At 38.6% G+C, this 23,202-nt stretch overlaps 1 protein-coding gene and 1 non-coding gene across 2 annotated transcripts in view; both read left to right on the top strand.

Annotated features, from left to right (window-relative positions):
* The first annotated feature begins 274 nt into the window (after positions 1 to 274).
* trnah-gug (transfer RNA histidin (anticodon GUG)) lies at positions 275 to 346 on the top strand. The gene has a single exon. It is a non-coding gene; the product is annotated as a tRNA-His (tRNA).
* A 773-nt stretch (positions 347 to 1,119) lies between these two features.
* Positions 1,120 to 23,202, top strand: part of frmd5a (FERM domain containing 5a) — a 56,392-nt gene continuing 34,309 nt past the window's right edge. Inside the window, exon 1 of the mRNA XM_008412326.3 lies at positions 1,120 to 1,609. Coding sequence (XP_008410548.1) covers positions 1,508 to 1,609 — 102 coding nt within the window. The 5' untranslated portion in view covers positions 1,120 to 1,507. The remainder of the gene's footprint in view (positions 1,610 to 23,202) is intronic.

The raw sequence follows: 23,202 nt of genomic DNA, 5'->3' as shown, positions 1-23,202 counted from the left end.
TCTGGTAACAGCGTCAAAAGATTAACGAGTTTTACTTTCATCTAGAAGCGAATCGAAGTAAAGCTACAATTTATTTTGAAGAGCAGTTACTTACCTTTCTTATTGCAATGTGCAGCATGTCAGAATAAAACAAATTAACTTTCGAGGTGCACGCTGCTGACTGATATGAATTAATTTTACAGCTTCTAAAATATTTTACATACAGCAATGTTGGACCGTTGTTGCTACATATACCCTAATTTGAAGTCCCGGTCCCCAGCTCTGGCTATAGCTCGCCGTGATCGTATAGTGGTTAGTACTCTGCGTTGTGGCCGCAGCAACCCCGGTTCGAATCCGGGTCACGGCAAGAAGGTTGAAAGTCTTCCGGGCGTTATTTTTCAATTGCAAAAATATTTTCTGAACATATCTCGCTACAATTGTATTATTAATGGGAACTTTTGTAGGGCACAGTATTAGTATTTGTGTGTGTCGCCTACTTTGTCTATCCCAGATAACTTAATAAAAATGAACCGTCATTAACATTTTGAAAAAAAAATAATGCACACAATTTATTAAACAGCTTATTCATCTACGGTTGCCTCATGGTGACATTAATTAGGTACAATATAACGACAATTAATTCGACTGATGTGTGCTCCAATACAGATATCATTCAATTTCAGGTCAACTTCAATGTACGACCTGCAGGTGGCAGACCAATCCACTTCATTTTCATTCTGTGACACAGAAACATGAATTGCTGAGACACCTGAGGTCAGGGGTTTGGGGGTCAACCTTGTGAGGATTTATTGCAAACCAGAAAATCAAACTGGTAGTTTATTTTAAATACATTTATTTTACGCGTAACTCCTTACAAGGATGTCTTTTTTAAAATGGTTTTGATCCCACACAAAATCATTTATTTATATCTCGACCCAAAAGAGTCTTGGTTCTCTTGGGTGAATGAATCTGTTAAAAATAATAGTGTAATGAGTACAGGAAAAAAAAAAACACACACAAACAAAAAAACGAATGGTCCTATTTATGATTTGTAAACCTGTATTGTGGCTATGCAGATAGCTGTGTCAGAGAAGCTGCAGCGTTGAAAAAAAAAAAAAAAAATCAGTATTGGAAATAATCCTAAAACCCAGACAAAACGCCTCACTCTCCTGTTGGCTCACTTTGACGTCAGTTTGCATTGGGACCCGCCCGCCTGCCGAAGTGGCAGCGGTGAATGGTTTGAGATAATCCTTTGCTCGACCACAGACACACACCATCCCCCGAGCTGCCTCCTGGATCTGGCTCCGGATCTGGATGCGGGCATCCTTTGGATTTTGCGCTTAACAACACGGACCCCCACTGCAAAGCAAACTTAATCGGGACAACAATGGTGGCTGAATACGCGGCTGCTGGCCGTTTAGGGGACCGGGGAGTGCGCTCGGTGTGACATTCACTTGCACGCTGGTGTGGAGTTTTTATTGTTCTGGTCCCGTAGACGCAGAGGCACAGCGGCGAATCTGTGGAGAAGATGTTGAGCCGATTCATGAGTGGCAGCCTCAGGAATCTGGAGCGGGAATACAGCTGCACCGTCAGGCTGCTGGACGATTCGGAATATACGTGCACCATTCAGGTTAGTCACCTGTCGACCGCTCCGCAGAGGACCGAATAGTACTGCAATTGTGTCTGCTCCTGCGAGTGTTTGAACAGAGGATCAGTGCCTGAATGCCACGATGCTGGCGTTAACTCCCACCAAAAACATCCCAAAATAGTGCAGTGTGTTTACAAATCTGCAGTGGAGGGAGGCATTTACCCACTGTTGCTTTAACCGTCAATGAGAATTTTGTTGTTTATATCCATTATTTACAAAATAAATAATGGGTAAACGTGGAGAAGACACGTTATAATTTTTTAAGTACTGACGCAAGATTTTCAGTCTTGATCTAGATCGTTTCCCTGCTGTATGTTTTGGGTCGTTGTCTTCCGGTCCAAGTCTTTTGCATACTATGAAAGGTTCCCTTGCAGGATTGTCCTGCATTTATTTCCAGCTGTGTTTCCATGAACTCTGACTGGTTTCTCTGCTGACAAAAAGCATTCCCCTCAGCATGATGCTTCCACTGTCATGTGTGATCTGAATGATGTGTAGATAGCCGCACCACATTGTGTTTCAGAAGGTTAGAAAGTTTGGTTTTGGTCATGTGTGACCAGAGTCAATTATTCTTCTCCATGTTTGTACTGAATCACTTCATAAATTTGCTTCATAGTACCTAAAAACCAGTTGCCTTAAGATGGTTGTTGATGTGTAATGAAAGCCTGCAATTCCGTATTTATTTAAATGATTTGTCTCCCATTTTTTGTCAGTTTATTTGCCACTGGTTTTCGTTTGTCCATTCAGTTTTCCATGCAGCTTTCCATTAGTTACACACGCTAAGTAGACAAAGGCAATCCCATAAAATAACTCTGAAGTTGCACATTGCTAATCTACATTCTTCCAAAATGTACCATGTGTCATCGAAGTGTGGCTGTCACATTTATTTATCTATTTTTTTTTAATAACACCAAGTAGAAAAACTGAATTTTCTCAGAGAAAACATGCTGCTTTGAAACTTAAAACAAGCCAGCAATCTTTCAAAATGCTTCCCTGAGCCATTTGTCTATGACAGCCTTGCTTTGATAACTGTGCAGGTTCTGTGTTCGTGCCGATTAGACAAAAAAGCAGGTGAGAGGACCTGTCACTTCAATTTCTAGCAAAAACGTTCCAGTTTGTTGATGCTTTTTAGTTGTAAGAAAGGGGAAAAGCCATCCTTAGAGACGCTCTGCACATCACAAATAGATCTTTGCACCTGTCAAACAATGAAACGCTGATATTAATAAGTCTTGCCACTGCAATGTTGTCAACAGGTTATACTGCAATTGCCCCTCTTCTCCCCAATAAGCCACGGTGAAACGGACACAAAATTTACTGTAGTGCTGCGGGAGTGTGCCTCGGTTGTAAACAGACCTGTATTTGTGCTTAGAGAGCTGAGCAAGTGATGGAGCTGGGCCAGATGGACTGTGATACCAGCAGGTGTGCTGTTTGCAGCAGAGTCGGGTAGCTGACGTCACCGGAGTGGATGGAGGGGCAGCAGGGAGCGGAGTGAAACAGGAGAATGCTTCGGCTCTGCCGTGACTGTCCGGCATCCTGATTATCTTTCCGCCAAAACCCCGTCCTGTAAGCGAGCAAGATAATCCACCTGACTGGTCACATTACTTATGTGTGTTCCACATTTAGTTGCTTCCCTCCAGGTTTTATGGCCTGCCAGCGGAAAGGAGAAAAAAAAAAAAAACTCTGGATATCAGGACACTGAGACTGGGGAATGCAAAGTAAGAGGCGGGTCATAGATTCTCAAAGCTGCACTTTATTCTCTCTCTCTGTGTTCCAGTCTCTTTCTGTCCTGCTTCTGTATTTGTCCTAGCCCGTTTTCAGAGTGCAGTGAGCTTTTTTCTTCCATCACACTCTGACTCTCAGCCAAAACTTTTTTTTAATGGCTCCATTCTCACATTTGCCCCTGGCTTAGTTCATCATCCTACCATTGTCTTGCCTTGAATTTCCTACCTTGTAATATTTTTAGTTACTTCCTGTGTCTCCTGCATGTTACAGCCACCTTCAGTAGAATTTGTGAGTACAAAATTAGACTCAGTAGGACATAGGAGGTTTTTACCAGTTGGCCAGAAAATGCACCCATCTTTTTAGTGCACTCTCAGCCATGATGGATGAACCTTAGTTTTACTTTAATAAATTATAGAGATTTCCAATATGCTGAGGGTAGAAAAGTGAGCACTTATAATTACGTAGGCCGTAGGCCACTAGAAGTAGATACCATCCAAGCTGCAGGCTGAATGAAGAGCTTCAGGCCTTCTTTGCTTTGTGATTTCTGTCGCTCTGCGGAGCACATTAAACTGTTTAGCAGTTTCCTAATAAAAAATTATGAACTGAATACATTGGGTAAGCCCAATAAAAACGCTGAATACATATTCAACATTTTTATTGTTTTTCTTCAGTAAGCATGCTGCATATTTAATGGGTTTTGAGCTTTTCATTCAAAATAGTTTTTATTGAAGTGTCATTAATCATTTTTCAGTTTCTTATTTTGCCACACAAGGCTACACAAGATTTGTTATTATTAATAAAGATGGCCTTTGTGATATCACATGCAATTGTTTAAATTTTCTGCACTGCTTTTTTCCCCCGCTGTGCTTCTTGAACTCTTTGTAAACTTTGGTATGGATACTATGCTCTATCGAGTGTTGGCACGGACAGCAGAGACTCCATTCAATAGGTTAAATATATTATTGACATCCTAAGTGTGAAATTGTGATACCTGGGGTGCATTAGTAAACAATTATTGCACGGACATTTTGTAAAACATTAAGTGCTAAAAAAGAAAAAGCCTGATCATTTTGCCTCCGTTGTCAAATCTTATCAAGTTCAATCTTTCAGTCTTTCAACACATTAGATCTTCCATTACTTTTGTGATAGCAGAAGTTGATTTCATTTTCTCACATGGTGGGCAACAGTGGTGGAAGTCTGTTTTATAACCAATGAGTTGCTGGTTCAGACCCCAGCTCTGTCTGTCTCAGTCAATGTGTCCTTGAGTGAGACACTTCACGCTGTCCAACTCTTCTGCCTTGTCAGCCACGTTAAGCATTTGGGTGAGTTAGTCTTCATCAGTGCAGAGAGAGTATCTGCACAGTGTATCAAGATATTAAATAATGTTATTACTCTCATTCTGAAGAGATTCTCATAACAGTTTTGTAAAATTTTCTAACAGTGGTGTCTATGTGTTTGTTGTTGTTGTTGTGTCTTTAAGTTGCAACAATTACAATCAAATATGCATAGGTGGATTTCTTGGAAAACATTACAGTATTAATTGACAGAGAGGACATAGACTGATTGATTCTTACATCTCCAGATTACAGTAACCCTCGCTCCATGTGTCCAATTATGCAATTATCTTCCATAGATGAAACTTGTACTGAAGAACTTAATGAGAAAGATTGAAAGTAATAATGTACACAATAAATTCTACTCTGTGTTTTTTTTCTGGTTGTATAATAAGCAGTTCTTTTCAGTAAATCTTGCTTTAGTGTGCTTATTCTGCTTATGCCACTTATTTTACCTCAACAAAAAATGAGGAGACGATAAAAGAATAGTGCTTCCTAGGTTAGTGCCTTGAATAAAGAAAACCTTTGAACATTATCTGGAGCTGTGCAGACATCTTGAGTGGAGTCCATTGGGGGATGGGACACTGTGTATTGAGGGGTGCTTCACTTTGAAGCAGGATGCCAGTGCCTCAGCTGTTGCTCCGGTGACTGTGCAGTTACGCTGAGAAATTGTGGGATCACTCAGTGGTCAGGACCTCTTATAAAGCTACTGGCAAGCACTGGTGCCTTCCATACTGGAATGAGAGGACACAAGTGGTCATCTGTCCACATCAGCTCAGACATTCCTGAAACTGCCCCACTGTTCCCATTAAACAACTCGGTCTTATAACTTTAGATAACAGAAATTCTTGGCAGTATTTTTGACACTTGGGAGTTATTTGGATTATCTACAGCTTCATGTGAAAATAAAGATGTATTTTTTACTCTTATTCTGAATACATTGGAAACATTCAGTGCCAACATATTTCTTATCTACTTTTAGTTCTCTTTATTGAAAGAAGAGTGTGAAGAATAACATTAAAAGCAACTGAAGATAATTTAGATTATCACAGTTTTATAATCGGATTATTTTTTGACAAAATTGTTGTTTTACTTTGTGTTGCAAAGTTCCTTCATCTTAAAGTATGAGGATTTTTGTTTATTTTATCCCACAGATAAGTTTATATAAAAATACAGATGAAAATGTTAATGGGATAAGAAACAGAAGCAAAGGGGAAAGGCTAGTGAATAAAGTGTGTCCTGATAAAATGTATTCTGATGACATGTCTTCAACTTATTCTCTAAAAAATTACTTGTTTACGTCATTCTGTACCTGATTGATACAACTATCTGTATGATTCTGAATCTAACCGGTTTTTAGCTTTGATCTGTTTAAAAGCAAGATAGTTACAATCAAAATCTCAAATTAGAAGGTTCAAGGTAATAGTCTCCAAACATTTCTCCAAACATGCACACTTTTGAATCTTAAACTGGAAACCAAAGTTGAAGGAGGACATGCACAGAAGCTGCACGTGCTACATGTTGTTCCTCCTTGCCTTCTGGACACAAATATATCAGTGACAAAAATATAATATTTAAGCTTAGCTCGCCTACAATGGCAGAATAGAAATGTTTGTTTATGTGTGTTCCTCATAGTGGCCGATTCTGTCTGAATGTTTCATGAGATAGAATCTCAGGGGAATGTCACGTCTCTTTACCAGCATCTGTGCTCAACAGCTGATTGGTTGAAACTTGTGAAGCATGATTTGTGGTAATTAAGGATTGCTTCAATTTGTATCTAAATAGCAGCTCCTGTCAGAAAAATTCAGACTCCTTCATTGGGAGTTGATATGAGCGATGACTTTTGCCAGTCGCACTTTGCTGGTCATTAGTTGTTGGTGACAGGAAGGCTGGACCGTGGTGTTGAAAGAGCTGCTAGTACCTTTGGACGCGGTGTTTAGTAGAACGCTCCTGTGTTTCACTGCAGCCTCTCACAGTGCTGCTGTACAGCAGAGTATTTCATGGAAATTAAGCTCTGCGTGACCTGCACTGGCTCATTGGGATTTATGACTGTGCTTATCTGAAGACACAATGTCAAACGACTTTTGGTGTACACTTACAGAAATGAAACACGACCTTAGAATCCACAACTCTTTACGATATTTAGATCAGACTGCTACATAAGAGTGCAGACCCTGCTCAGGTCCCTCTGACCAAAGGGCCCTCTTGTATTCCCCAGCGTGTCTTGTGTTTGGATGAATGCGTGAATGTGCGTGTGTGGGCAGCATGGAGGCAGTCTGTCAGCATGTCGGGATCAGTCTGCTGAGCCCTCCATTGTCCTTTCTGAGATGTATTGTGTGACAAAGAGAAACAAAGTAGAGCCTGAGGTCATTATGCCGTACCTGAAAGCATGATTATTAAACACCCTACCAGAGCAATAAATCTGTGCTGTGACCACTCTGCTAATTAGAAAGGTGGAAAAGAGCAGAAGCACGTTGATAATACACTGTACTTTTTTTCTTTTTTTTTTTTTTTTTTTTACAAAAAGGACCAAGCCTGGAGCTATAGTACCAGATTACACAGCTTGTTGGTTGCATTTACATACTGCAGCAGCCTTGCAAATGAGTTGGCACGACTCAGTGGAACTCCACATTTAGGCTACTCGGGAAAACCAGTTTGGAAAGTATCTTATTTAAAAGAAATATAAAAAAACTTTAAGGTTAAGTTTACGATTAATAATGTGTGTTAGTAACTCCTGTCCTAATGTACAGGAGTGAAATAAAAGGCTCAGAGATAATCAGATTGAAGTGTATAGCTTACAATCAAACAGAATGCTAATAGTTATATCCAAGGGATTTTAATAAGTATTTTTTTGGAGTAAACAACATCCTAAGTTGAATTTTAGGTTGTGTTCAGCCAGATTATTTTGTACACATATCTTTTGCATAAATGCTGCCCTGGAAAAGCACTTCCTTCTGTGGCCAACACACAACAGCTCACACCTAACCAGGCACATACTCACACCATACTGGGACAAACTGGTTTGAATGGATCCATCATCAATATATTTGCTTGGTGATTGTTCTCTGGTGGCTGATGGGTGTTTTATAAATCTAACTTAACTAGTCTGCTCTGGACCTCTTCATAAACGGCCTTAGCAGTGCTCTCACACACAGAACGCCATAGTTGTTTTACTGTGAATTATATTTGTTCTAGTTAAATCGTAGTTTGCAATAAAGTAGGTGAAACTGATTGTGGCACTTTATTTTACTGAGTGGTTTTTAAAGCAAGGTTTGCTGCTAAGCTAAACAAATTTTACAGAACTGTTTTCACTTCTTCCTTCTAAGCTAGCCCATCATCACCCTGCTGCTGTTTTTCCACAGGCCTTGGAGCTTTCACTCATTCTCTCTCTCTCTTGTTTGAGAGACTCCAGCCTTTGTCTTTCTCTAAACTTCAGGCCCGTGTGCCTCCGCAGTCTAATGAGGAAACACAGGAAAAGGTTCGTAGTACACTTAAACACAAACAGCAGTGACGTACTTTCTCTTACGTTGCATAAGAACAGTCGGAAGTGCTGGCGAGTTGAAGCGCAGCAGATTTATTAACGCATAAGGTTAACATAGTGCAGCTCTGTTCTTAATTTCTAAGTTTAAACTCTTTCATGGAAAAATATTTTTCTCGACTAATATGGTAGTTGTTTCTTAATCCTTGGGCATACGCTACAGTGCCACTAAAGTTCCTTTGTGATGGAAATGAACACTAACATGGGTGTAAACCAACCCATAGGCCAGGTGCTGAACTAACATCAGATGGGTTTTGACAGCCGTGACAGGCTTCTCATGGCCAAGCAGCTCCAGACGTTTGAAAAAGAGAGCAACAGCGGCAGTGCCCTCAAGTTTAAAGTATCATAAAAGGACATTTGTTACATTACGAGAGCCTTTTTTCCCTGATGTCGTCCTGCATTGTCCTACTTTCATCCCACCCTGATCTGCTCCATGGGCCACTCCTTTTGTCTCTGCTTCAATCGTGAAGTTCATAGCTCAGCTGCACACAGTCTCACTGCAGGATTAAAAAAACAACTAATTAGTGCCATTTCTCTCTTCCTTTTTGCATCTTCACCTTTGTTGCTCATATTGCTTTTGTTAGTAGTGTGTCGATTGATCGGTCACCGATCATAATCAGGTCGATTTTCGTGAAAAAGTGCATGATCGGGGATCGGCGATCATTGGCTCTTGTTGCCGATACCGATCACCTGCATCTTATTTCGCAGCCTGCCTGTACAGCTGGTCTCCTCTTTCCTTCACACTGCGCAAACACGCAGCAACAAATCCTAAGCGATGTGGAACTATAAGGCACTGAGTGAATGGGGAAGTTTGCTTGTTGCGGCAGAAAATTGAAGCACGTCCAAATGCATCAACACAACGAAGCTAATACGACATAAAAACAATGCCATACTTGACGGAGTTTGGCTACATCGAGGCTCACTTTCAGTAAAAAAGACATATGGAGAATCAGATAGCAGGTAAAGCAGCGCACAGCTACAAACACTCACCCGGATTAGCATAACGGTCAGAAAGCTAAACAAATAACCCGCAAAATTATTTAAGTCTTTGAGCCGCGGTGCAAGATGCTGGTTCTGCTCTTGCTGTTGAACCGCTGCTACGCGCTACAGGTAGTAATATTTCACAGACGGAGCGCCGCTTCTGCTCCACCTGGTAGTGACTCTCACACCGAACCTCTGTTTAAAGCTGCAGCATCTAACCTAAAAAAAATACATTTTACATACGTATTAAAACTTTCGCTGTCCTAACATGAGACAGATAATCTCTAAAAAAATAATCGATCTCCTCCCTGTTCTGCATAATTACTCCGCTAAGTCAGAAACAGCCACTCAGAACTAGCAGTAATCAGCTAGCCGCCATGCTATCAGGAAGTTTTCATTCAGTAACTCTGGATTGTTTATTGTAAATGGAACCTCTATTTGCCTTTGAATGTTAAGTTTTATACTTGAATTTTTTTGGCAATGTTGAGAGGTTTTATTTAGGCTCTTTGCATTATTTAGCTTCTTCAGAGCCTTCATATGTTATCAGTCTGTTAAAGATAGTATTACTGATAGCAGTACAATTTGCAGAATGCCTGTTTTGTTTAGTTTTCTTCTTGGAAAAAGTTATTTAAAACAAGTTTTTGTCTAAATTAAGGTGAATTCATGGTTCCTTTTTCCACATAATGTAAGTGTTACTTACTACTACTGCAATATAACAATAAGGTAGTGTTTATGATTAAAAAAAAAAAAATTATGTGATCGGTATCGGTGATCGGTATCGGCGATCGGCGATCGGCCCTTAGGGGGTGATTGGTATCGGCAGAAAAAAACCTGATCGGCACATCTGTAGCTTTTGTCACCTCAGGTAACTAACTCGTCTGTGTTGATTTTTGCCTTTGTGTCTGTGAATACACATTACTGTTTTGGTGCTGGCCAGGACCTTATATATTTTTAGATTATTTGAGTTGTGTTGTGCATTTTATTAAGTCTTCATCTGTATTTCATCAAGGTTTGTGGTTCTGTATAAGTAAATGTAGTTAGTTCGCAATTTAATTTCTTAATGATTTATTTGTCTTTAATTTAAAAGACAAGATATGACTAATTTCTAAATAATCTGATTTCAGTAAAGACTTTGTGATGGTATACTATCCCATAAAATATGCAGTATTTCAAGTAGAGACAAAAAAAAATCTGAATTCATTAATTAACAATGTACTGTGTATTTTATGCGGTTCTGATCATTGCAAATGAATGAAGATGCCATAGTTTCCTGATAACAACAGTTATCCAAAGATTTCTGAGCATATTTTTGAGAAATTTGAGAAATCCGTGTGTTGTCTGCTCAATGTTCTTGGGCCCCTGGGAAAGACACTTAACCTCAAGTTGCCTATTGATCTGCATGACTATGTTTGGATGTGTTTGTGAGTGCAATTGGGTGAGAGTGGCTATGATGTTAAGCGCTCTGAGTAATCGTTATAACTGGAAATGCTCTATATAAAACTCAGTCCATTTACTTACTACTACTGCAATATAACAATGCATTTATTATCAAAGTTAACAATAAGTTACTTGAAATGAAGATTAGTCAGTACAGTGTAGAAATAGAGTACAGACATTGAACGATGTACAGAAACAGATAGGACTAGGTGGGACAGGACACGCCCTCTGAAGAGCTGGATGTTCAAGAGTTTCTTAAAGGAGCAGTATTCAGGAAGTCATCAACACATTACACCCCTGTTAAGCATTTCACTGAATACTAGCTCATTTGATGAGCTCAGCAGATGGGCAGTTCCACCAGGTGTGTATTAGTTGCTGCTGGCGCTAGTTTGAAGGAGCTGAATTGGAGAGTCCCGGGGAAGGGGAGCTCTGTGAAGTATGTTTTTAATGAGAGTATGACATTATAACATATTGTAAAGCTCAAAAAAGTCGATTTTACATAATACTAACCCTTGAAAGATTGCAGTTGTGCTTGGTAGGTTATTCCACCATTGTTTAACAACATACAGAAAGAGTCTGGATGGACTTGAGCATAGGCACCCCGACTCGACAATCTCTTAATGACAGCATCACAATCACTGTCACATGCCCAGACAAATGCCAGACGCCCAGCCTCCTCCCATCCTTCTACTGACACACACACATGCACGCACGCACGCACGCACGCACGCACGCACGCACGCACACAAATAAACAAACAAATGTAAAAAGGATGGAAATAAACATCAGTTCTTAATATTGGGTCGCTTTTACTTATGGGACCTGTACTGATATGAAACAATCACTGATACCAATGTTAATACAGATACATAGTGCATCCCTAAACTAAAGTGTCAGTATTTGGAAGAATGTTCTTTAAAGAGGCGTGATCTGCAACAACAACGGAGGTTTCTGATATTTTTCTGCACCTTTTAAGAAAAAAAAGGAGTTCATTAGGAAAGCCCCTTTGCACTCATCGATAAGTGTGCAGCTCTTAAGACTCAGTCACCTTCTTACTGATGAAGAGAGCCTCTTGAGCTGAACAGAGGAGCTTTGTTCACATGTCTGTTTCACTCCTTCCCTTATCAGCCATAGAGAATGTGAACGCGGCTGGTGCCTTTTAGGTATTCCATGGCAAACAGTCAAATCATCTACTGAAATTTAGGAAGACATAGAGTTTTTTGGGGGTTTTTTTGTCCAGTTTGGTAATCATGTGTAGTGGGTGTATCATTATGTCAAAATAACATATACCGATTCTGATTTTTGTTACTTACAGTTACAGCTTGACAAAATACTTGTAGATACGTTCATCCAAGTCTCATCTGCCACCCACTCACATCCTCCCGAGAAACACTTGTATTTCTCAATGGGAAGTTAGACAGGTTTCCTTATTATTAAAAGCGTTGTTTGTATGTTAGCACCATCTGTGTGCATTATGCTAATTAATAGTTGCTCCATCTTAGCATAAAACAACAACAAAAAAAAAGCCAGGGCATCTCCCATCACTCTACATGCTGTGTTGGCAGATTACACTAACAGCTATTCACGCAAGCAGATCAGTCTTCCTTCCCTTTGTGTTTGTGTGTGTGTGTGTGTGTGTGGGGGTGCGCGTGCGTGTGTGTGTCAGCGCAGCAGTCACAAGAGATGCATGTCTCTGGAGGAGGAGATAGATGAACACACACAAAGTAGACAAAGAGACATGCCGCACACAAACACACAACAAGCTGGAGACACAAAGGGAGCTGTCCACTGCAGGTTCCTGCTCCAATCAGCAAATGTGCTCTGATTAAAAGAAGTAACAATAGTGCGACGTTTTTAGACTGTCTTACACTACTCTGGCTGTAGACTGTTTACTTGTTAGGATATTTTATTTGTTGAATGCATTAAATGAGAGAAAAGCTTTCTGGTATAAATAATGTTGTTTTATCGTTATTTAACTCACAGACCATCAATTTCTCTAATGCCTTTGCAGGACCTTATGGTTATCAGATTTCTTTCTCTGTCGAATGGATTTCTACTGTTGTTAAAATGTATTTGCCAAAAGAAATAGAAGCATTTTTATTCAAGCTGCGTTATGTATTATTGTAGTGTCAACAGGATTTTAAATTCACTAGAATATATGCAGATTTTAGTGAATTGTTTATTAATTTAAAAAATATATATCTGCTGTGCAATGTGAGCATTGCATCTGACAAAATATAAGCAACAAATCTCAAACCTCTTCCTTAAAAAAAAATCTGGAGTTTTGTATTTTTTGTTTCTAAAAAATGATTTCACTTCGAAGCTAATGAGTAATGAAAACGTCAAGCTTTAGAATTTTTTAACTATGTTCTTTGTCAGCTTTACAAACAGTGTAAATCTTATCTTACTTCTCATCCCTTGTCTAAATTACTCTTCATGTTTCAGTTTGCTCCCATCAGTTCTTAATTAGCCTGAGACACAGTGGCTGTCACAGCAAATGTTCCTGGTGTCCTCATCTTTCTGCTACTACAGTGCCAAAAAATCAAAGAAGACAATCCTAATCACTTTTGTTTCATTCGGTTTCTTTTAGTCTCCAAAAATTGTCTGCTTATTTTAGCAGATCCAGTAATGAGAATCACAAATTACCCATTTGTGTGCAGTAATATAATATAATATTATATATATATATATAGTTATTATGAGACACTGGACTCAAGTCTTGTACAACGAGTCAAAAAAAGCTGCCACTTTAAAGAAATTGGGTTTTTAGGCCAAATTCTGACTCTGGTTTCAGATTGAACAGTTGTGTGTTTGATCCTCAGGCTTCATGTTTCTCAGGGGCTGTCTTAATTTTTTTTTTTGCTCACTGTTATGTAAGCAAGGAAATCAGCATTTTTATTAACTCATATTTTCCACTAAATTTAGAATTACACCTGTGATATTGGAAGTTTTCAAAAGTAGTAGAAAAACAAACAAACAAACAAACCAAAAAAATTCTAGACAGTAAAAGCTGCTTTTAGGGGCAGCAGTGCCTTTGTTTTGGCTCAGTGCATAGACAGAAATGTACCATATGGCAGCTGAATTACACTCTGGAAGGGATTATTTCACCAGAGGCGCTCCTCTCTTTATTAATGGTGTTCATGGAGCTCGCCGCTGCCCCAAGGGAGCGGGTGACAGGTGCTCCTGATGGTAATAAAGGACTGTTTACACTGCAGCTCAAAATGTCATTCTTACAGTTCTGCTTGAAACATCTGACTGATTTTCTTTTGCTGCAGGCTTCTTTGGCTGGAGAGGCTATCTAATCAGATCTGTTCTGCAATTTATGTTGAATATTTTAATTTTGGACCCCTCCCCCCAAAAAAACCCCTTACATTTTCCTATGATTTCAAAATTATTGAGATGAACAAGAATATACAGCTTTATATACACCTGAAAAAGAAACAGGATGATGTCATTATGTTCATAGTGATTATGTGCCAACAGGTATTTATAAGGTGTCGGTTCATGTAATACAGGAAAATCCAAATGCAATTAAGTAAGACTCAGCACAATCAATACAGAGACCAGGAGGTAAACCGTGGGGAAAACTGATGAAGATGATGATGATGTGGTCAGGGTTGTGGTGAGCTTAGCTATTTTTAGCAGCAGTCATTTCTCATTGCAGGTGCAGAGAGGGAGAATCTACAGAGGAGAGCTTCTAATAACCTCTACATGCATGAGAGATAATTAATCATAAACATATTTATGGTCATCGGTGTCAGTGAAGGCTGGTTCTATTGTAATGTTTACATCTTCGTGCATTTCTATTGTCCTTGAAGTGTGACGAGTCATAACAGGTGTAGTAGTATCTTTGTGAAAAAAATACCAGTACATAGTTGTACATTTTGTAACAACATAATTTATAACTATGTAGATTTTTATTTAAGATGCTGGTGAAATTCATAAATCACAAATCATGATTACATAATGGAGGCCCCTCATATTGCTTGAAAGACTACATGTAATGTCTGTTTTAGTGAGTTCTAATGCCTGCCTTCATCATTGTCACTTTGGTTCCTTGATATTAAAAAAGAATTCACAGTCCAACACTGATTAACGATATTAGATTAAATGTTTGATGCAGGGTAATAATTTAATGCAGATTTTTTTTTACGTTTGTCATTGATGATGGTTCATCTACATCAGAAGATTCAGTTGTTTAAGACTATTCTTCCTATTTTATTGTGATAAAATGTCAGTGTTTATCCAAACCCTGACAGTCAGTTACTCAGTCGCTCTCTGTGTTGAGCATAAAGTTTCCTCCGCCATCCTCAAAGACCAATAATCTACCTCCTGTCTGGTCAGGATTTCATTGAAAGGCTGGCTTTAACTGGCCCCCTCTATTTATGAGGATTGATATTTGGTGAGTGGCAGCAGAGCTTTACAGAAAACCCACAGGAATACTCTTCACGACATCCTTAGATCTTTCCTCCTGTGGGTGTGAACTGGCTGTCAATCTTAAGCAGTCATATGGTTTATTGGCATTGAAGGCAGGGGATTGCCATGGCCCGTAGGAGGTACTATCAATGCATGAGTAGGCTTTGTTAATGTTGCATGAGTAACTAATGTGAACACTTTCTTTTTTTCCTGTTAGTTTCCTACCTTATAGTAGCTACCGCCTGTGATTTGTAGATTTTTGTTCCTCAATTACGAGTTTCTTGTGTGTTTGCTGGATTCTTGGTCAGATTAGATTTTTTCTCAGTTTTTCCTTGCGCATTTCTCAGATAAGAATTGAACATTTCAAAACTACTTGTTCAATCTTAAATCATTGTGTCACTTGTGCACATCAAAAAGTAGTTTCTTGTTTCTGTGAACACGTTACAAAACGCTTTTGTATCGTAGTTGTTGTACTGCCAATAAATTACAATAAAAATGTAAATGTGAATCTTGCCTTTGATCTCTTACAACATGGCAAAGCAATTTGACCATCTTATATATTTACAATGACACAAGGTATTCACTGACACAGATATTTACTATTGAGGTATGAAATAAGGATTTTGAGAAAGAGACTCACTTTTACAGGTAATCCATGGTGCGTTGCTTTTCGTATGAATTGTTTTGAGAAATTTGCTTACTGTTTTGTAAATGTCGGAATGATTCAAGAAATGCACCAAAGCGACTCAGAAAAAAGTGCAAATAGAGCACCAGTATCGTCTCACTAGGTCAAACCATCATCATTTAAACCATACGGGATTTCATGAAATTCAGGGTGGGGCAACGTTTTTGAGCTTCACTTTATAGTTGTAATCAGATAAATAATCAATGAAGGACTACATGAATAATTCATTTGTTACACCAAGAGAAAATTTCAAATACTATGAAATGACTAGACATTTAGTTTAAAAAAACAAATTATCCTTCTGAAATATTGAGAGAACAGATTTTTGATTTTTGAGCTTTAGCTAAGGATGTGTTGAAAACTGTGCTGTAATTACTGCCGAGATGTCAGGCCTGCTTTCCCTGTGTTAGACTCTTGTCAATAATTCACTGCCCACTCATTCACAGCTAATATTTCTGTTTTGATTTGTTATTAAGACTTTTGTGTCTGAGGTAAAGTACACAATATCGGCTTAAAGAGCAGGCTTTCCTTGTAGCCTTTCTGTTCATTTTTCAGCCTAAGATTTGTCTAAATTTAGCTTCGCATTGACCGCCAAACACTGCAACCTGTCAAGATGCTTTGGCTGATCTGATCTTTGCCATTTCCCTGACCTGCTCCCTTTAGTCTGCTGCAGGCAACGGCCGTAAGCCAGAATACTTTGAGATCAAAGTGTCTCTCTGCTCTTTTGTCATCAAATCCAGCCTTGGACTAGCCGGTTCTGGCATCTTAACTAAATCTGTTGTGGAACCAGAAGGCTGATGTGAGAAACGATATATAACAATCACAGGAAGTTTGTAATGGTAAGAATAAGAAACCTAATTATTCAATTATGATTGCTACTTTTGTTTATAATTCAGGAAATGTCACTGCGTCATAATCTTGAGTAAAAATGCTATATTTTTATGGTATCTACACGTAGATTTAAACAAAAAAAAAAAAATCCCCAAATCAAATGCAATATTATTAGATTATAAATGTATTCTGTTTCAAAATTATATTCTTAGTGCTTATAGACTCCCAGCAGTTTATGAAGCATTGGCTGAACTTGCCAGAACCAAATTCAAGTGTAGTTTACTGACCGCTATGGACCAGAATTATCTGAGAATTATCTCAAATATTTCAAATTTGCCTTGATTACTTTATCATGTAAATTGTTTTTACACACCATTTGTATTCTGCATGAAAGCTAAGAGGTTTAACTGTTTTGATTCAAAATTCTGGCCATCCTCACATTGACTGTTAAAAGATTATTTATTGCTTCTTCCTTTCCTTAATGCGTCCTTTGTCTCCATCAGGCTTGCATTATCTCTCCATGGCTCTGCCAAGCTGTCTAGGCCACAAGACTCCTTTGGAATAGTAATATGGAATAAGTTGTGAGACAATATCTTCATAGGTAATAGATCTTTCTATTGGTATAGTGAACACTTTTGGACACAATATGGGGGTAAATTCTGCATAATGTACAAAATCTTAACCCAGAAGCATCCATCTTAATCTTATAGCTTTGCAACACACAATTTCTAAAGTATGGCATTCATTTGTATTCAAACCTGATTTAATGCTTTATAGAAACATATTTTGATGCAGTTTCAGCTATGTCTGTCTATGTCTAAGGTTTTCCCCTTGTCACTGTAGAAAAAACGAGACCAAATTTCAAATTTGCCTATTTTTTTTGCTCTGGACATTATGTGGGGGTACAAGGTGAAGGAGATAGATGAATAAAAATGATTTTCAGATTTGTAGTTTTAAACAATTGTAAAAAAAAAAAAAACTATCATTTTGGTTTTACTTCACAATTATTCTCAACTTTCTTGTTGGTTTAGTACTTAAAATCCCAATAAAATTTGAAATCTGCCATTGAAACACCATTATTTCTAAAACCCGATGCCTTATCAATAACTACAGTTCCATGTTGCAAGTACATGAGGTATTGCATTCATGAACACTTTGTTCAGATTGAACGGGCACATGGATTGTTGGCTAATAATTTAATACTGGATTTATCCCACAAATCAGTGTTTGGCGGTTCTCTCTGCACTCTGTCATCTTGAACACTGCTAAGAGAAAGCAATAGTAGTACTCGCAATCCCATTGTCATTCGTTTTAGCACTGATACAAAGAGATATCACCACCTTTCGCTGTGTCAGACTCAAGGTTGGCATCTGATCATCAGTCTGCACAGCTTTAATAACAATCCAGATACACCATAAGATTGCCACCAGCGTTGATTGCCTGGAGTCAGAAATAACTCTCTGCATTGCACAGACTCTTGAGTGAATTATGGGCGCACATAAATGCTTGGAAACTTATATAATTGGGAAGCTGACAGATGGAGGAGAGTCGGCTCTAAATTACTTTGTAAATCTTATCAGTGTTGCTATGTGGAGTGTGGGTGTTGAAGGTTGTTTGTCAAGGTTATTGCCTGATGAGTCACTGTGGGGAGGCAGTAAGAGGAGGCACAGCAGCTTGTCAGATGAACAATATTATACTGTTTAAGCTCAGTCACAAATATTTCAGTTCAGCAGCGGCTGAGACAGAGTGATGGAATCACTGGAGTAAATCTTTAAGAGAATAGGGTCGTAGCAAGGCAGCCAAAACTTAATCCACAGAGAATTATACACGGGCCACAATTAAAGCTTCTTTACATAGAATTATCTTTCCCTGCCCTTATTCTCAAAGATACTTTTTCATTCAGCTAATACTTTTATCTTCAACGAATGCAAGAGAAATGCAGCGAAAGTGTAGTTTTTGCTGGCCTAACTGTCCTTCGTTGTTCTACTATTTTCTCCACCTCCTTCTACATAGTGTGGCAATGTTGAGATAGCAACCCACTCCAGAGATTTTTCTTTTCCACTGTGACCTTGTTCCCATATTCGGTGGTGGATTATTTCTCTCAATCAAGATATTTTATGTAACTGCTAACCCCAAGAGGATTATAGAAGAATATTCTGCTTTTAGAACCGAGAAGATGCTGCCGCACTGTCTGTCATGTTGCATGTTTGGAAGAATACTGCTGGTGTGAAGAGCAGTTGGCTGAATGTTTCAAGGTTATTGCCAAGATTCAATCTGACATGGGCATGGTATCTTTTGGCTGTTTTGCAGGGCTGTAGCACCTGATCACCATGGCAGCAACTTCATCCTTCATTGCTTTGTCTTTATACAGCATCTCTATGCAGCCATGATTCCAGAATTGCTATTTTTGAGGAAATTATTTATTTTTTGTAATGTATTCATTATGTTCGTAGATATATTTATATTTCAGTCTGTCTTAATTTCTCCATCATAGTGTATATCCGGTTTAGTTTTTCAATACTCAGCATACCAGTAAAGACTGGAAAACGAGAGCAAGTCTCAGTCCAGTACAGCAAGCACCACAGCCTGCGGCTGAAAATCTGCTTGTTCTAGTGCAGTAATTAGTGCCTGAAGGTTGCAGCATAAGCACATTCTGCTAATCCAGCCATGATGCTCCAGTGGGCTCACAGTTTAAAGAGTAGGACTGAATCCCAGTGGAGCAGATGGATGACGTGATGCGAGAGGGGGGCTGGTGGGGCCCCCCGATCATTAAAAAGCCCGATTTCATGGTGCTAATGAGATCAGCAGTTTGAGCTCAAGGCTGGTGGTTTGCTGAAGATTCACTTCTCTCAAGGCTGAAAAGTTTGGAGGATTTTTTTTATTACGCAACAAGGAATTTTCAAGGACTCAGTGTTGGATGTCTGAAAAGAATCTCATCAGAATTTATACAGACAATTGTTTAATTAGGATCAAAGAAGTAAATCCCCAAACTCACTAGATGTAATCCATCAGTTGTCTTAGGATGCATTTATGCACCCTTATTTTGAATTTCCAGGGATTCAACACCATTATAAAAAGGCTCCATCCATCATGCATGATGACTTTTTTATATATAAAAGTTGTACAGTGCTGACTTAATCAGATATAAGCCATGAGAAATAAGTAAAAAATTGTATTATGGCAACTATCCAAACACACTTTGTACACAAGGTAAGATAAGGATTTTGTGCTTTGAGTATCAGCCGATACCAATATTTACCTGATATGATGTCAGCACAAATTACTTGTTTTGTAGTGTGGAATGTTAGAAAAGGCTTGATCAAGTGGTATTACAGTCAACAACAAAAGGTATGAGAACAACTGATTTATTATTAACAAATGGATTTGAGTGTGGGACACAAGCAGTGCTGGGCTAAATGCTGGAATGGAGTCCTTCTAACTGTGCGTGTATGCCAATCTAATCCAATACTCGTTTTTTTGGCGGATATCGGATAGGTTTCCGTTATCAATATCGGATCGGGACCGCTCTATAAAAATTGTGACCTTGATATGTTACAAGTTTCTAGGTCAAATCTTCTATTGCTATGACTGAAATGTTACAAGAAACTCCTCAAAGGCATCAAGTTTTCATCAGCAAATATATAAAAACAGTCCGATTCGATACAAAACAGTAAAATGCTCCACTTTGTTCTTTTTGGACGTTACTGAGTCTTGTGGGTACATATTTTGTACAACAGGGAATCCATATTTCTTGTCCTTCTGCCTTGTTATTTTCTTAGTGGGCACCCTGAATTCCCTAAGAGCCATAAAGCCTGCTGACAACTCTGTCTGCACATTTCCTCTTGCAGTTTTACTTTGCTGACTAAGAAAGTGCTCATCTAATAGGTGATGAGAACTTCAACACGTACCAACTCATCCATCTTAGAGCATAACAGGAGCGGCAGGGTCTGCAAAGATTGTTGGCAAGGCACATTGTTCGATCATTGGCAATTCCTGCACTCTGGGTGGTTTATTATAAGGTGATAGATGTACATTGTAGTGCATGTATTAGTTTGTAATAGGGGTGTTTAGCTTTCAAATATGCAGCCAACGTGTTTATGTTTCGCTGTATATCTATGGATCGTCATGAATTCTTGACTTCCAGATGCTGTGTGTGGTAGCTGCTTGTTTGTTTTCCTTCAAATCAACTCATGAGCAGTAGAAATCAAAACCTTTTAATATTTCCAGATTTATTTAAAAAAAATTGAGAACCACTGAAGGTTGCCGCATGCCTTTAGATGGAATAACATCATTTCTTCCAGATTGGGATGAGTGGAAGTGACAAAGACAAGGTGGGAAAGGGCTTGCAGCAAAATGTGCTGCCTCCCACAACATCTCCAAACCCACTTGCGCCAAACACATGCCACCCTGAGTGGCCAGGCTATGCCATCGTAGCTCCCCCCCCCGGGCAAACAAAGACCCCTTTCAGACCAGTCCTTACTGTGATCATATGGAGCAGAAGCAATCTGTTCCTCTTGGCTGCTCTATGTGAACTGAACCAGTCTTTCTCTTGCTCAACCAGCTGGATTGGTTGTGCTTTTTGATTTTTGATTTTATTTTTATGTAAACCTGTTGGTCTTTAAAAGGGCACAAAGGTGGATGTCAACCAATATGTCAGCTGTCTGTGGAAATGTGTCTGTGTATTCAGAGTGGATTCACAGACATTGCAAAAGTGTTCATGTTCTTTGAATGTTTTCACATTTTCTAACATTGTAATCACAAGGCTTACTTTGTTTAAAATGATAAACCAACACAAAGTACAGAATTATCATAAATGTGAAGGAAAAAAAATCTGCAATCATTAAATTATATTTGCTGGTATTAGATTAAAATATAGTTCCATTCCATAAATTAGATTATTATTGAGAACTGCCTTTTATTGCAGGAGCCTAGTCACATTATTGAACATTGAGCCTAGTCAATGAGCCTAAACACATTGTATAGATTAACTACACACAGACTGGGTTTCCAGACTTTATTTCTGTTGACTGTGATGAAAACATGGCATTTAAAATGCCATATTTTAAATGCCATAAAATATGACATCATTGATCTTGAGATTGAGATCATTGATCTTTCATTTCAGATCAATGAAAAACTAAAATAAAAATACAGAAATATTGGTTGAATTAAATGTATGCTTAATACCAGTTTAAATGGTGTTTTCAATAAGTACTTTTAATCTGACAAATTACAGCCTGAAAGCCTATTTTAATTTATTGAATATGACTGTTTCTGCTTGTTCCTAGGGAAGAAACATATGGAAACATGCCACTACACATCACATTTGGCACTTATCAAATGTAGCAGTCATCCACATCCTGCAGTTTAGGCTTTTCATGAAATGGGTTCCTTTAGCAAAAAATGGGTTCAGTGCATGAGGGTACATCGTGGATGTTGAGTGACTGCCCTAAACTTACATTACTGCTGATGGCTCTGGATGCTCAAGGCTCAGAATGCTGTTTGTTTGACTGACAAGGTTCGTACTCCTCTAAGTGGACCAGCACTCACCTGCACTCCTGTCAGCCCACTGGCAAGATGTCATATTTCCATCGTGTCTTTCTTCTTTCTTCTTGCAACATCAATCCTCTGCCCTCAATCAGTGACGCAGTGCGCTTGTCAAGGTGTCGAAAAGACCTTAGCCTTGAAAAAAAAAGCCTTGAATTCATCCAATATTTCATTTTTGCTAATCTTATCTTGCAATTCACAATATAAAAAGTAAATGTTATATGTAAGATATTCTTATAGTTTTTTCTTTACTGATGTTAGGTAAACTAAGAACTATTTGGAAGATGGGTAAGGATGAGAAAATTCCGAACTGAATTAAATATCTACAACGATCGCTGGAGATAGGCACCAGCAACCCTCCCGAACCCACTAAGGGACAAAGGTCTCAAGAAAATGGATGGATGGATGGATTTTTCTTGTTCGCCAGCTGTAGTTGAAATCTGTGAAAGCAGTGTTTTTCCTGTTGTTCTTTAAATCAACAAGGGAATACAAAAGCCTCTCTATTTCTCCAGCATGCTGGTTGCCTACTTTTTCCATTAGCTCTGTTGGGAAAAACTAATTTTAGAGAAACATTCAATTCTGAAGATGCTGCTTTTATTTATCAGAGTTTGAAAATGTTATGCCAGTGAACCTACTTCATATCAAACTTAGCCAGTTATTTTTTTGTTTTTTCTGTATGTTGGTTGTATTTTATCTTGGTCATGAATATAAACTTTGTACATTGCTGTGAAACTCTATTTATAAACAAACCATTCAAAACCACAGCTTACATTCTGACGGATATCCTACGGGTTAACTGAGCTCCTTCAAACTTCTGTGACATTACTTTAACTGTGACAGAAGCTGAACTGAGAGGATGTTTGTTGTTACAGCCAACATGATTGTCACAGATGTGCCCCACACAGTTTCTCATTGGGAGATTTCCTTGTTTAGTAAAAGGAAGCTTTTTCTGCAGCACGCTGTTGCAAGTTTAATGAGGGCATTAGTGATACCTTTGAAGTAAAGCAACTTGTTTGGTTTATTAGTACTTGAGCTGCATTCACAGATATTGAGGTTTTCACTTTTTCTACCTTACTATGGTATACCT

This window comes from Poecilia reticulata, chromosome 6, assembly GCF_904066995.2.
Source record: "Poecilia reticulata chromosome 6, P_reticulata-male-v2, whole genome shotgun sequence".
Taxonomy (NCBI): Eukaryota; Metazoa; Chordata; class Actinopteri; order Cyprinodontiformes; family Poeciliidae; genus Poecilia; species Poecilia reticulata.
The sequence above is the reverse complement of the archived record's forward strand: the minus strand, read 5'-3'. Positions and strand labels throughout refer to the sequence as shown.